The 15,698-nt window shown below is 43.0% G+C and overlaps 1 protein-coding gene across 6 annotated transcripts in view; it reads right to left on the bottom strand.

The window, feature by feature from the left end:
• LOC140725765 (neprilysin-like) overlaps nt 1-15,698 on the bottom strand; it is a 306,429-nt gene that overhangs the window by 154,396 nt on the left and 136,335 nt on the right. For all 6 annotated transcript variants that reach the window (XM_073041648.1, XM_073041645.1, XM_073041644.1 and 3 more), the window contains exon 8: nt 12,597-12,662. In XM_073041648.1, coding sequence (XP_072897749.1) covers nt 12,597-12,662 — 66 coding nt within the window. The remainder of the gene's footprint in view (nt 1-12,596; nt 12,663-15,698) is intronic.

Below are 15,698 nucleotides of genomic sequence, written 5' to 3'. Positions count from 1 at the left end.
GTGTCAGACACCCCGAGCCAGTAGGCTGGTCCTGGACTTATTTCTACTTGGCATGATTAACTTATTATTATTTAATTATTTATGGTTTTATATTGCTATATTTCTTCACTATTCTTGGTTGGTGCAACTGTAACGAAACCCAATTTCCCTCGGGATCAATAAAGTATGTCTGCCTGTCTGTCTGTTGTGCGTTCAGGGATTCCTTGCTGTATAGCACTGTTGTAACACGTGGGTATTTGAATCACTTTCACCTTTAAACCAGTCTGAACATCTTCTCTGACCTCTCTCACTAACAAGGCATATTCACCCGCAGTACTGCCACACGCTGATTGTCTTTTTGTTTTTCACACCGTGCTCCGTAAACTGCGGAAACCATTTGGGTGATAAGCAATTTCTGAGATTCTCAAACTGCCTGACCTGACACCAACTATCATTCTCCAGTCAAAGTCACTTGGATCACATTTCCTCCCCCATTCTAATGGTCCGAACAACCACTGAACATCCTGACCATTGTCTACATTAAGTTGCTGCCGCATGATTGGCTGATTAGATATTTGCATTAAGGAGCAGGTGTACCTAATAAAGTGGCCATTTACTGTACTTACAAGGTATTCTATTGGCGTCATCTGTGTCTGAAAGGGTAGCATTCTTCACCCATTGATGGATACAAAAGGCACATAATGTTGTATGTCTTGAGGCACCAAATTTTGAAGATGTCCTCAATGGTTATTCTTAAAAGATGATAATGCAACATCATGCATTGAGAGGGGCAGCAGACAGAGAGGAGACCACCATCCCCTGTAGGTTCTCCTCCCAAGTTGCACAATCATCCTTACTTGGAAATGTTGTGCCATTTCTTCATCGACATTGAGTCTAAACTCTGGCACTCCCTCCGCAATAGAATGGTGCAGACAGGTTTAGAGGAGACCCAGCAGAGGTTTATATAACTATGACAGGCAGAGACAGGATGCTTACTTACTGCCCATTACACTACTGGAGTTTAGGGCAGCAGTGAAGGTCCTCCACCTCTGGTGTGTTCAGGGCTTCCTGCGTCATGTCATTAGCTTCCTCTCGGTTCTCACTACCGTCAGTCATGTTAGTCCTGTGTGGAGTCTCAGGAATACCATCATACTCAGATGTAGAAGGATTCTTCATTGCTGTTTCTGTAACAATTTTGTTTTACCAATCAGGGTTGTTAGCCCTCAGCTGAAACCCCAAACCTGGAGGACCGGTGGACCACTCTTAATCTGGCCTCCACCCTTTGACCTGTTTGGCATGCTAACTCTACCAAGAGCCAAAGCGTAAAACACTGACTCCAGCCAACTTAGCTCTCTGTGTCATTGATGCATGCAAGCCTCAATAGCCAACGACAAGGTTGTGGTCCTCTTGGAGGAGAGACGGGGTAGAAACTGAGAAACCTTATCTAAGCGAAGACTCTCTCTGTAAGTGTAGAAATGTATTCTGAACTTTGTTATAGCTTTTCCCTTACATTACTGTGCAAAAGTCTGAAAGACATATATACAGCTAGGGTGCCCAGTACAGTATTCATCAATGTGGCACAGAGAACAGTTTGTAAACCTGGCGGGAGCAAAGGATGTTGGGAATGGTGAGGGTGCAGCACTGTGGGAGGGGTGTAGGATGGGTGGCAGAGAAGGAGTACTATGTGTGGGGTGTAGCATGGGTACAGACACACCCAGCTCTGAGACACCAGGCAAGGTCATTTGATTCCAAACAACTGGTTTATTGATCATTACAGAATGTCACTCTGGAGTTTCCTGCTCCCTCCCGTCTCCCTTCCTCTTTTCCCAACCACAATTCCCCTCCTTCTGCCCCCTCCCCACTCTTAGTCCACAATACAGACCCATACCAGAATCAGATTTATCATCACTCACATATGTCATGAAATCTGTTTTCTTTTTGGGGGCAGCAGTACAGTACAATACATAAAATTACTACAGTGCTGTGCAAACGTCTTGGGCGCCCTAGCTGTATATATGTGCCTAAAACCTTTGCAAAGTACTGTATCCCCATATGTTTATATTTGGAATGAACTGTCTCAGCAGCAGAGAAAACAAATTTTTCAAATTATCCTGCTACATGTGAACATAATAAACCAATTAAAGGAATTAACATCAAGGGAGCTGAGAATAGTGCAGGGAAATAGTGTCATTTGGTCTCCCAAATATATAACATCTGCAAATAATATTGTTCATATGGCTAGAAGTTAATACAAAATAACAACAATGCCCCCAGTTTAGATAAAAAGCTATAAGGAAGAAGTCTAAAACAAAATGCTTTTTAATAAGCCAAGATCAGTGACAGCAAGGTATTGCCTATTAAAAGTCGATTAATTTTTCTTCATGTGATTTATTGGTCTCTATGTTCATCACCACCAATTTAATTCCCTGATTCTACTCCTATGTCTTATGGTTTTATGGTCAAATAGTATCGATGTACATGTTTGTAGTTTATTGGCCTTAACAGATGGCAAAGCCTGTTTAAAAGGCCAAGATTAGGGGATCGTGTTGTCAAGCACCTTGGCTCCATCTGAAACAAGCAGGATTTTCTGGTGGCCAACCATTTTAAATCCAATCCCCTTTCACATTCCGACATGTTGGTCCATAGCCTCCTCTACTTATATGATGAAGCCACTCTCAGCTTGGAGGACCAACACCTCAGATTCCATCTGGGTAGCCTTCAACCCGATGGCATGAACATCGATTTTTTTTTAACTTTGATTATTCTTCCCATCCCCTTCTCTCTTCTTCCTTCCCCACACTGGCTCCCCTCTTACCTCTTCTCTGTTCCACCCTTGCCCATCATCTCCCCATGGTGCTTCTCCTGCTCCTCTTACTCCCATGGTTCACTCTCCTGTCCTAACATTTCTTCTTCCTCAGCCCTTTGCCTTTTTCATCAATCACCTACTTCATCCCCTCTCCTCTATCCGCCCGGCTTCACCTATCACATTCTAAGCTTGTACTCCTTCCCTTCTCCCCACCATCTTATTCTGGATTCACCTCCCTTCCTTACCTATCTTGATGAAGGGCCTTGGCACAAAACACTGACTGTTTATTCCTTTCTGGAGATACTGCCTGACCTGCTGAGTTCCTCCAGCATTTTATGTGTGTTATGTTAAAAGGCCAAGCAGCTTACAAACAAGAGAAAATCTGCAGATGATGGAAATCTGAGCAACACACGTAAAAGCCTGGAAGGACTCAGCAAGCCAGCCAGCATCAATGGAAAAAAGTACAGTCGACTTTTCAGACATGTATCTTTGAGTTAGTTTCAAAAAGTAAATAGCATTTTGTATTGCTGTCAGTACTAAGTTTTATTCCACGTTAAGTTGAAGAAGGTTGATGTCACTGTTTTATTGACCTGCTGTTTTCCGTGACTTCAAGCACCAATAACTTGTACCCCTGTCCACCATCGACAAAATCTTCCAAAGCTGGTATCATCACTAAGGAACCTCACCATCCAGGGCATGCCCTCTTCACATTACTACCACAAGGAAGGAGCTACAGGAGCATGAAGACCCACATTCAACATTGTTGGAACAGTTTCTTCCCATCTGTTGTCAGTCTTCTGAATGGCCCATGAACCTGTGAACACTAACTCGTGATAGAACATAGAACATAGAACAGCACAGCACAGTGAGAGCTTCGTCCCTTGATATTGTGCCTGCTTTATAACCTGCACACTTCCCGGAAGTTTAAATAGTTTGTCATGGACGAGATGGGCCAAAAGGCCTGTTTCAGTGCCAAAGGGCCTCCTTCTGTGCTGTACTTTTCTGTGACTTTATGTCTACGATCAATATAATCTTTCCCTCCCATATTGCCCTCCATTTTCCTATCATCCATGTGCCTATCTAAGAGTTTCTTCAATGTTTCTAACGCATCTGCCTCTACCACCACTGGCAGCTCATCCCATGCACTGCAACCACCATTCTATTATCATCCCTAGATTTTCCACCTACCACCTTAAAGTTATACCCCTTGTATTTGTTCGTTATATGCAGTGTTGTAAGACATGAATGATCACGGTCTTTTCATGTCCATGATTCCTCTTGGCAATTGTTTTCTACAGAAATTACTTGCCATTGACTTCTTCTGGGTGGTGTCTTTGCAAGAACGGTGACCTCAGCCATTCTTCAGAGACTGCCTGCCTGATTTCTGATAGACATCAGATAAGTAGGAGCTACACCTTGCCCAAGGGTGACCTGTGGGCTAATGGAGAGAAGGATCACCTTACACCTCCTTTGGTAGTGATGTACCCCACCACACCACCCCATCTCTTGTATTAGTCTTTTTAAAACTATTAATTTTAGTAATGTATTGTAATTTCATGTCCTGATACTGTACTGGTTCCATGACACAACAAATTTCAGGTTGTTCAAGTCAGTGAAAATAAATCTGATTCTGTTCTAATTCTTTTTGGGAGTTCTCATTATCATTTGGGCCAACCCAGGTTCCTTTCACCCAGCTGTTTGGCTAGTGTACTTACTAGTGTACTTACACTGCTGGTGCTAAGGACAGCAATGAAAGCCCTCCATCTCTGTCTATCATTGGCCATCTTCTCTATTGTGCACCAGGCACGGTTCTGTCTCTATGGTACATACCATTGCACACAGATGTAGAAGGATTCTTCATTGCTGTTTCCATAACAACTCAGTCAGGGTTATTAGCCCTGAACTGAAACCCCGAATGTGGAGGATAAGAGGACCACTCTTAGTCTGGCCTCTGCCCTATGGCCTGATGGCATAGCTGACCCTACCAGCACAAAGCCCTAACTCCAGCTGGCATAGCTCTCCAGATCATTGCGGCATGTAAGTTTTCAAACCACGACAAGGTTGTGGTCCTGTTGGAGGTATCTGCCTAGTAGCAACATGAAATCATATGCTTGTGTAACGCTCTTTTGAAAGTAGCCTCCATCAGAATCAGAGCATAGGCTCAGAATCAGAATGAGAATAAGATTTATTATCACTGACATAAGAAAAGGGCATGTCCTGAATGCTGAGGCTTCGATGCTGATGCTGGCTTCTTGAGGGACTGCATCTTGAAGAGGTCCTCGATTGTCAACATTGTTCTTTGCAGATTCTTTAATGTGACTTTTGTTAATGGGTTCTTATACACCGCTGGGAAGTCGCAAAAGATAAATTACCAGTAGTGTTTAAGCAGACCATAAGTAAATATTTAACCAGTAAACAGAAACAACACCAAGCAGACCTACAAATCACCCAGGAGACCTAGTGCAGCATTCACTAAAGGTTAACTTGCTCGTTGAGTCAGTAGTAGAAAGGCAAATTAAATCTTAGCATTCAATTCAAGGAGGCTTTATAAAGGGTCCTGACGAAGGGTCTCGGCCCAAAATGATGACAGTGTTTCTCCCTATAGATGCTGCCTGGCCTGCTGCGTTCCACCAGCATTTTATGTGTGAGGCTTTATAAAGCATTGGTCAGGCTGCACCTGGAGTATTATAAGCAGCTTTGGACCCCTTATCTAAGAAAGGATGCGCAAGCTTTGAAGAGGGTCCAAAGAGGGTTCATGACAATGATACCAGGAATGAAAGGGTTAATGAGGAGCTTTTGATGGTTCTGTATTTGTGCTTACTGGAGTTTATAAGAAATAATGGGTATCTTATTGGAACCTATTGAACGATGAAAGACCTAGATAGAGTGGATGCGGAGAGAATGTTTCCCATCGTGGGAGAGTCTAACACCAGATGGCACAGCCTCAGAATGCAAAGAGTCTCTTTAGAACATAGATGAGGAGCAATTTCTACAACCAGATGGTGTTGAATCTGTGGAAGTCATTGTCATGAATAGCTGTGGAGGACGTCATTGAGTATATTTAAAGTGAAGGTTGATAGGTTCTTGATTGGTAAGAGTATTAAAAGTTATAGGCAAAATGTGACTTAGAGGGAAGATAAATTAGCCAGATCAAGTAGCATTGCAGACTCGATGGGCCAAATGATGTAATTGATTTTTTGGACTTTTGAACCACTCAGAAATGTCAATGCACCACTCGACATCTCAAGAGGTTCAGAAAGGCTTTAATTAGTGTGGACCACTGACACAATCCATGGTACTAGCTGAGCTTTTCCCACACTTTCCCGAGAACCCAAGTCAATTGACAGTACTAGCCATAGTTGCATTTCAGTGTCGCAGAGTTACAAACTTACACAGCTGCAGAAACAGAACTGACAGACATCCCTTGTAATTATGCTCATTAGCACTGATTAATGGAGCTGCGATCAACAAAGACTGCTAGCTCCACATAAAGGAAGCAGACTTCTTCCGTAAAGCTGGAGACTGTGATCAAAACAGACTCCAAATTTAACAGTAAGCAGCATGCGGCAAATGGGAGTCAGTCCTGCTGAGTTTAGCCACGGGAAATCTTACGAAAGGAGCACAGAGAATCATCAGAAAGGCAATCAGGAATCACCTCAGTGATGGGGCTGCTGGGAGGCTAAGACCAAACTGGGAATCAATCTGTTACAGGCACACTACCATATGTCAGTGATCAAATATTGATAGAGTAGATGTGGAGAGGATGTGGGCGAGTCTACAACCCGAAGGCACAGCGTCAGCATAGAAGGATGTCCCTGTAGAACTGAGATCAGGAGAAATTTCTTTAGACAGAGGGTGATGGATCTGTGAAATTCATTGCCACAGATGGCTGTGGAGGTCAACTCACTGGGCATATTTAAAGTGGAGGTTGACAGGTTGTTGATTATAAGGGCCTCAAAGGTTATGAGGAGTAGGCAGGAGAATGGGTTTGAGAGCAATCGTAAATCAGCCATGATTGAATGGTGGAGCAAACTCAATGAGCTGGATGGCCTTATTCTGCTCCTAGGTCTTATGGTCAATAACTCTGGGTTCCAGTGGCAGCTCATCTCAGCTCACCGTTTTCTTACATAAATGCAGTTCCAATCCATCCAGTATCATCTCTAGGGTATGTTTAATGATGTAGAAACAAGAGACTGCAGCAAGTTTAGGAGCAGCATCTTCCCCTCTGCCATCAGATTTCTGAACAGGCAATGAATCCGCACACAAACACATTAATCTCATTAATTTTGCTCTCTTTTTGCACTACATCTTTAATTTAATTATGTTTATATACACTCGGTGGCCATGTTATTAGGTATTATCTTCCAGCTGAAGATGGCCCTGGTGAAGCACTGGCAGCAAACAAAGCAAACAAAATTATAAATTACTGTATTAATCACACTGTCACTCAGATACGATCAGTCAATAGCCTATAACTTCCACTTCGGAGCTGAGCTTTTGAACTGCATGTACGACCCGGTATTTTTTGTGCTGTGAATCAAAGTCTCAAAGGTGCAAGATGGTTACGGCGTGGTGTGTTCAGGTTGAATCGAGGCAGCGGGTCCTGGGCCTGAGACCAGGTAATGAGCTGATGTTTGCCCTTTGCTGTAGTGGACTTGGAGCCAATTCGATGCGGCAGAAACTATGGGAGGTGAGTGGAGGCAAGGTGGTGGGGCCCAGTCTAAGAGCCGAGAGTTGAATTGGAAATGTCGGTTATTTGCTGAATCCAGGTGCCAGGTCACGGGCCCCAGTGTGTATCAAAGGAGCAGGGCCCAGGTCTGAGTGCAAGGAATGACCAGAGGCTTGCACGATTTAACCCGGGCCCGAATGAAAAGGCCAGGATATTGGGGTCAGAGGCGAGGAATGGGCCAGTTCAGGTTGTTGCTCTGTGATTTTTAATCATCTCTGCAATGAACTGAAGCTGTGGCCTGCAAATAATGGGCTCCTGAATTGGCTTCAGTGATGCCTGGCTTCATGGCTGTGGACTCACTTTCATGTACTTCAGTTCTGAATATTATTTGCATACATGATTTGTTTTTTTTTCCTACACTTTGAGTGTTTGACGGTCTTCTCATTTTAAAAATAGGTTCTATTGTGTTTCTTTGTTTTATGAATGCCTGTAAGGAGACAAATCTCGAAGTTGAATATGGTATATATACTGTACTTAGATAATAAATGCACTTTGAACTTTGAAATATCTAATCAGCCAATCGTGTGGCAGCAACAGCACATAAGAGCACACAGACATAGTCAAGAGGTTCAGTTGTTGTTCAGACCAAACATCAGAATGGGATGAAATGTGTTCTAAGTGATTTTGACTGTGGAATGGTTTTGGTGCCAAACAGAGTGGTTTAAGTATCTCAAAAACTGCTGATTTTCTGGGATTTTCACAGACAGACACCTCTAGAGTTCTCAGAGAATGGTGTGAAAAACAAAAAAAAAAATCTAGTGAGTGGCAGTACTGACGAGGGGTGGGTAATGCCTCATTAATGAGGGAGGTTGGAGAAGGATGGCCAGACTGGTTTAAGCTGACAGTAACTCAGATAACCAAGCACAACAACAGTGGTGTGCAGAAGAGCATCTCTGAATGCACAACCATGAAGTCGATGGGCTACAGCAGCAGAAGATCCATGAACATACACAGAGTGGGAACTTTACTCAGTACATGAAGTACTTAAGAAAGTGGACACTTAGTGTATATTTCTTATTGTAACTTAAAGTATATTTTAAATATTGCACTGTACTGCTACTATAGCTATCAGTTCCTCCTACAGCCAACTGCCCTCCCCATTTCTTTCCTTTCTTCCACCCATTCTATCTACTCTTCACCCTCATAATCCTCCCACTGCGTCCCCTGCCACTACTGTTCCTCCATTCCCTTCCTAGCTAGGAGATTTGATTCCATTCTCCACCTTCCTCTCCTGTCAGATTCCATCATCTGCTGCCCCCGTTGCTTCCACCAGTCACCTCACAGCCTCCCACTTTATATGCGCATGGTAAAGTATACGTGTGACACATTAGCATAACGCTATTACTGTGCCAATGATCGGCAATTAGGATTCAATTCCCACTGCCGACTGTAAGGAGTTTGCAAATTCCTCTGGTGACTGCGTGAATTTCCTCCAACTGATCTGGTTTCCCCCCACTTTCCAAAGCCATATAGGTTACGGTTAGTACGTTGTGGGCATGCAATGTTGGCGCCAGAAGCGTGGTGACATTTGTGGGCTGCCCCCCCCCCCCCCAGCTCGGATTCATACTGTGCTATTCATTGACGCCATTGACACCTTTCACTGTATGTTTCGATTTTTCAAAACACATGGGACAACTAAAGATGATCTCTCCCCGCCTACATCTGTCCATTAGCCCTCCTCATCTGAATCTGCCTATCACCTGCCAGCTCTTGCCATAACCCTTCCCCTCACTACTCTGAAAGAATACATCACGGCTGCCATGGACCTTATGAAAACAGCTGTAGATGAGTGTGTTTCCACAAAATCATTCAGAGTCGTCCCTAACCAGAAGCCCTGGATAAATCATGAGATCCATGATCTGTAGAGGGCCAGATTAGTGGAAATCAGGGCTGAGGACAAAGTAAACTTCAAGACATCCAGGTTTCATCTCTGCAAAGCCATCTCATGTGTGAAGTGAATCATGGAAGGATTCTCAACAGCTCTGGCAGGGCTCGAATGCTATTAACTTTTACAAAGTGAAATCAAGTGACACTTCCAGATGAGCTCAATGCCTTCTATGCTCGCTTTGACGATCAGAACATGGAGGAACCGTCACAAACTCCCACAGGCTCCAATGAACCTGTGACTTCAGTCTCTGAGGCTAAAGCGAGAGCATCCTTCGGGTGGGCGAACCCACGGGAAGTATCCGGCCCAGATGCGGTACATGGCCAAGTACTAAAGACTTGTGCTGATCAACTGGCTGGAGTGATCACTGAGATCTTTAACCTCTCACTCCGGCAGTGTGTCATACTAACTCGCTTCAAGTAGACTTCAATTTTACCAATGCTGTAGAAAAATGTGGTATCCTGCCTCAATGACTATCGTCCAGTAGCACTTACATCCACTGTGATGAAGTGCTTTGAGAGATTGGTGACAAAACATATCCTGCCTGAAAAATGACTTGGATCTGCTCCAATTTGCCTACTGGAACAACAGGTCCACGGCAGATGGACCTACACTCTTATTGGATACTTATTGGATCTACACTCAATCCTGGTATATCTGGACAGCAAAGATGCATACATCAGGATGCTCTTTATAAACTACAGCTTGGCATTCAACACTGTCATTTCCTCAAAGCTAATCAATAAGCTCCAAGACCTTGGCCTCAATATCTCCTTGTACAATTGGATTCTTGATTTCCTCACTTACAGACCCCAGTCAGTTCAGATTGGAAAGAACATCTCCTCCACAATCTCCATCAATGCAGGTGCACCACAAGGCTGCGTGCTTAGCCCCTGCTCAATTCCCTTTATACTTATGACCGTGAGGCTAAGCACAGCTCCAGTGCCATATTTGTTTGCTGCTGACGCCACTGTCGTTGGCTGAAGCAAAAGTGGTGACATATCAGAATGTAGGAGGGATATTGAAAATCTGGCTGAGTGATGTCACAATAACCTCTCACTCAAGACCAAGGAGCTGATTATTCACTTTAGAAGGAGGAAACCAAAGGTTCATGAGCCAGACCTCAGAGGATCAGCAGCTTTAAATTCCTCAGTGTGATGATATCCAGGCCCAGCACCCAAGTGTTACTACTAAAAAAAAACTTGGCAGTGTCTCCACTTCCTTAGAATTTTGTGAAGACTTGGCATGGCATCTAAAACTTTGATAAACTTCTATAGATGTGTGATGGAGAGCTTATTGACTGGCTGCATCGTGGCCTGATATGGATACAACATTGCCCTTGAGCAGAAAATCCTACAAAACGTAGCTGATATGGCACAGTCCAATGCAGGTAAAGTGAACACAACTACACAGAGGAAAGCAGCATCTATCATCAGGGACCCCCACCAACCAGGCCATGCTCTCTTCTCCAGCTGCCATCAGAAAGAAGGTACAGGAGCCTCAAGACACACATCACCATGTTCAGGAACAGTTATCAGACATCCCACCTCCCCTGGAAGTTCCAGGAGTCTCCCGCATATTGATAGCGGCTCCCTGACACCCGCAAATTATATACAATATCCTGGAAATCGATTTTTTTGAGAGCGAGCGAGCGAGCGAGAGAGAGAGAGAGAGAGAAAGTAACAGACATAGTGAGAGAGTGACAGAGGGAGCATCCTGATTGGTCTCTCTTTGTGCTAAGTAGACCTATCAGTTTTCTCTGTGGGTGGGCTTTACAATTGACCTCTCTCTCTCTCTCTTTCATTGCCCATCAGTTCAGCTTAGCATCCTGCAGCGCCATGGCAGACTGTTCCAAAAACAGAAAATATAAAACGTACTTCACCCCAGACTACACTAAAGTGTACCCCTGCCTAATAGGGATAAAAAATCATGACAGTGTTGCTCGCTGCACTGTTTGCAACAGTGACTTTTCCATATATGATCAAATAAATTGTTGTGTTCTTTCATAATCAAATGTCCTGTATACATTCACCCTTGGAGGTCGACCGAGGGTGGGGCGTATGGGGTTGCGGGGGCTGGGGTGGTGGTGCTACCTCCCTGAAATGAGTTTTTGCAGGGTGGGATGTCTGAGTTATTACTCCTCAGCCATCAGGCTTTTGAAGCAAAGAGGATAACTTCACTCACCCCATCGCTGAACTGTTCCCACAACCTATGGACTTAATTTCAAGGACACTTCATCTCATTTTCTCAATATTTATTGCTTCTTTCTTTCTCTTTTTCATTCTGTATTTACAGTTTGTTGTCTTTTGCACGTTGGTTATTTGTCTGTTCTGTTGGGTGCAGTCTTTCAATCATTCCCTTGTGTTTCTTGGACTTACTGTGTATGCCACAAAAAAATGAATCTCAAGTTTGCACATGGTGACATATATATACTTAGACAATAAATTTACTTAGAACTTTGAACCGGATCTTTCCGTCTGGATCAGGAGTTCCCAACCATTTTTTATACCATGGAGCCTTACCATTAACCAAGGGGTCTGCAGTCCCCAGGTTGGGAACCGCTGGTATGACCAGGTTTGAAGACAGCTTCTATAGCACTGTTACTTTACTAAATACAATATGCTTGGATTCACAATCAACCTCATTATGGTCTTTCATCGTATTGTCTACCTGCATTGCACTTACACTGTTTCCGTTCACACTATATTGTACATTCAGTCATTGTACTATCTCAATACACTGAAATGATCTACTTGGATGCAATAAACATAGAAAGGTACCGCACACTACAGGCCCTTTGGCCCCTGATATTGTGCTGACATTTTAATCTACTCTGAGATCAACGTAACCCTTCCTTCCCACATAACCCTCTATATTTCTTTCATCCGTATGCCTGTTGAAGTCTTTTAAATGTCCCTAATGTGTCTGTCTCTACCCCCACTGGCAGAGCATTTCCCAGAACCACCACCCTCTTTGTAAAAGAAAACCTACCTCTGACATCCCACTCCAATGACTTTCAAATTATGCCATTTCCACTCTGGAGATAACGGTGCTGGCTGTCCACTCTGTTGGTCATCTTACACACCTCATACATCAGACAAAAATTTCCTTATACTTCGGTACACATGATAATAATAAATCAATTTACCAATTCTTATCCAAAAATACAAAACAATGTGCAAATCATAACCACTTACCTCTTTGTATTTTTCTGTACATGTGTAGTAATCCCGGGAAGGCAGCCCAAAGTAGGGCTGGTCAATCTGTGAATTCATAAAAAAGTTAAAGGAGGGTTAATGTTATATTGGTTCAAGCTGTCCTTAATTCTCTAATATTGAAAAATTGTGAAACTTCAGGAACTAACCTTGAATAAATATCTAAGGCATTTTGAGAGACAGGCAGGGGATCGAGGGACCATGTACCAGCAGATGGGATTAGTTTAGATTGGCAAATATGGTGGATCAGCTGGCTTATTCCCATTCTGTGCTGTTCTATATCACAGAGACAGGCCTCTCGGCCCAACATATCTATGCCAACCTAGATGCACCATTTGCCAATGTTTGGCCCACAGCCTTTGAAGCTTTTCCAATCCATGTACCTGCCAATTGTCTTTTAAAAGTTGTTACTGTGCCAGCTTCAACAACATCCTTTGGCAGCTCATTCAACATACAAACCACAATTTGTATAAGAAAAAAAGTTATCTCTCAGGTTCCTATTAAGACTTTCCCATCCCACCTTAAACCTATGTCCTCTCTTTCTTGATTCCCTAACCCCGGGACAAAGACAGAGTGCATTCCCCACAACTACGTCTTCACCTATATGTCTTATGTTCTATGTTGTATCACTCGGTTCCTTGAATCATGCAAGTCACAACTGAATCTTAGTTACCAGTTGTCCCTCAAAACTTGTTAGATTTGCATATCAGTGGCCTGTTAGATGCCTGGTAGAAACTTAAATCAGAATTTCAGCAACAAAATTATTCTGCTAATTGTTGAAGCAACTCCAGTCAGCCTTGACAGTCTGGGTATTGGAACATTTTAAACAATGGAATTTCATTTATTTGTCTGGCAAATGTTTCCTGAAAGTCACAAAAAGGTGGAATCACAACTGTTCAAATGTTTTTCTTAACTATTTCGTTGCCTCTCACATGTAAAACAACATGGCATTTCCTCAACAGAAGCAGAACGTTGCAAGAACTCAGTGGGTCAGCAGCACCTGTGGGGAAACACATTTGCACCACAGATGCTTGCCTCACCCACTCAGTTCTTCACGTGTTCTGATTTTGTTCTTGTTTATTTCCATTGCATCTCCTCACTTCATTTGCTGATTCACTAAGTTTTATTTATCATGTTAATTTGTTTCTTATTTCTTTATTTCACTCTGAGGAGAGTGGTAGAACAAAGAATTCTGGGAATACAGATCTATAATTTCCTGAAAGTGCCATCACAGGGAGATGGGGTTGTAAAGGGACTTTTGACACATTGGCCTTTGTAAACAAAATTACCAAATACAGAAAATGGGATGTTATGTTGAAGCTGTATAAGATATTTGGTGAAGCCTAATTTGGAGCATTGTGTGCAGTTATGATCACCTACCTACAGGAAGACAGCAATAAGATTGAAAGAGTGCAGAGAAAATCTACAAGGGTGTTGCTGGGATTTGAAGCCCTGAGTTACAGGGAAAGACTGAATAGGTCAGGACTTTATTCCCTAAACATTCAAAGATGAACTGTTTAATGGGAACATAAGGAGGGAGTATAGGTAGAGACTGAAGACTTCAGCAGCAGTAGTGAGGATCAAGAAGGTATGGACAAAGGAAGTATGTAGGCTGCTGAGGGCTAGATCTGTGGAGTTCAAGTCTGGTGACCCAGCTCTGTACCATATATGACTTGCAGAGGGCTATTTCAAGAGCAAAGAAACAATTTTGAACGAGGTTGGAGGTGACATCATAAGAATGCCAACTCTGACAGGCTTTGCAAAACATTACTTCTAACAAAGCGAAACCCAATAGCATAAATGGCCAGATGAACCCGACGCCTTCTACGCCCACTTTGAAAAAGAGAATATAACTGCAGCTGTAAAGATCCCTGTTGCACCCGGTGACCATGTGATCTCTGTCTCAGAGGCCAATGTTAGACTGCCTTTAAAGAGAGTGAACCCTTGCAAGGCAGAAGGCCCCAACAAAGTACCTGATAAGGCTCTGAGAACTTGTGCCAACCAACTGACGGGAGTATTCAAGGATATTTTCAACCTCTCGCTGCTATGGGCAGAATTCCCACTTACTTCAAAAAGGCAACAATTGTACCAGTGCCTAAGAAGCATAATGACTATCGCCCGGTAGCACTCACATCAACAGTGATGAAATGCTTTGAGAGGTTGATCATGTTTAGACTGAACTCCTGCCTCAGCAAGGACCTGGACCCACTGCAATTTGCTTATCGCCACAATAAGTCAATGGCAGATGCAATCTCAATGGCTCTTCACACGGCTTTAGACCACCTGGACAATACAAACACATGTCAGGATGCCATTCATTGACTCTAGCTCAGCATTTAACACCAACATGCCCACAATCCTGATTGATAAGTTACGGAACCTGGGCCTCTGTACCTCCCTCTGCAATTGGATCCATGACTTCCTAACCAAAAGACACAATCTGTGTGGTCCTTTTTTCATGGTTACCATCAGATAGGAGGTACAGAAACCTGAAGGCACACATTCGGCGATTCAGGAACAGCTGTCTCAGATTCCTAAATAGACATTGAACCCATGAAAACTACCTCACTTTTTAAATATATATTATTTCTGTTTTGCACGTTTTTAATCTGTTCAATATACATATACTGTAATTGATTTACTGATTTACTTTTACCTTTTTTCTTCTATATTATGCATTGAACTGCTACCGCTAAGTTAACAAATTTCACGACACATGCCAGTGATAATAAACCTGATTCTGATTCTGAACTTTTTCACTTGAAGGTGGTGAGAGTGTGAAACAAACTGCCGGTGGATTCAAGTTTTCAACTTTCAACATATCAACATTTAAGTGAAGTTTAGATAAATACATGGATGTGAGGGGAATAAAGGTCTTTGGTCTGGGTGCAGGTCGATGTGACTGGGCAGATTAATATTTTGGCATAGACTCTAAACTTTTGTCGAAGTTCACCGCCTTTATTCCTGATACTTGCATTAAAATAGAAACAGTTCAACCCATTCCACTGACTGCAAATTTCCTCTATCAACTCCCTATCCGACCTCATGGACTCTCTATTCACTGCATCTGCCCGTACACCAACT

The sequence above is a fragment of the Hemitrygon akajei genome, chromosome 3 (genome assembly GCF_048418815.1).
Source record: "Hemitrygon akajei chromosome 3, sHemAka1.3, whole genome shotgun sequence".
Taxonomy (NCBI): Eukaryota; Metazoa; Chordata; class Chondrichthyes; order Myliobatiformes; family Dasyatidae; genus Hemitrygon; species Hemitrygon akajei.
The sequence above is the reverse complement of the archived record's forward strand: the minus strand, read 5'-3'. Positions and strand labels throughout refer to the sequence as shown.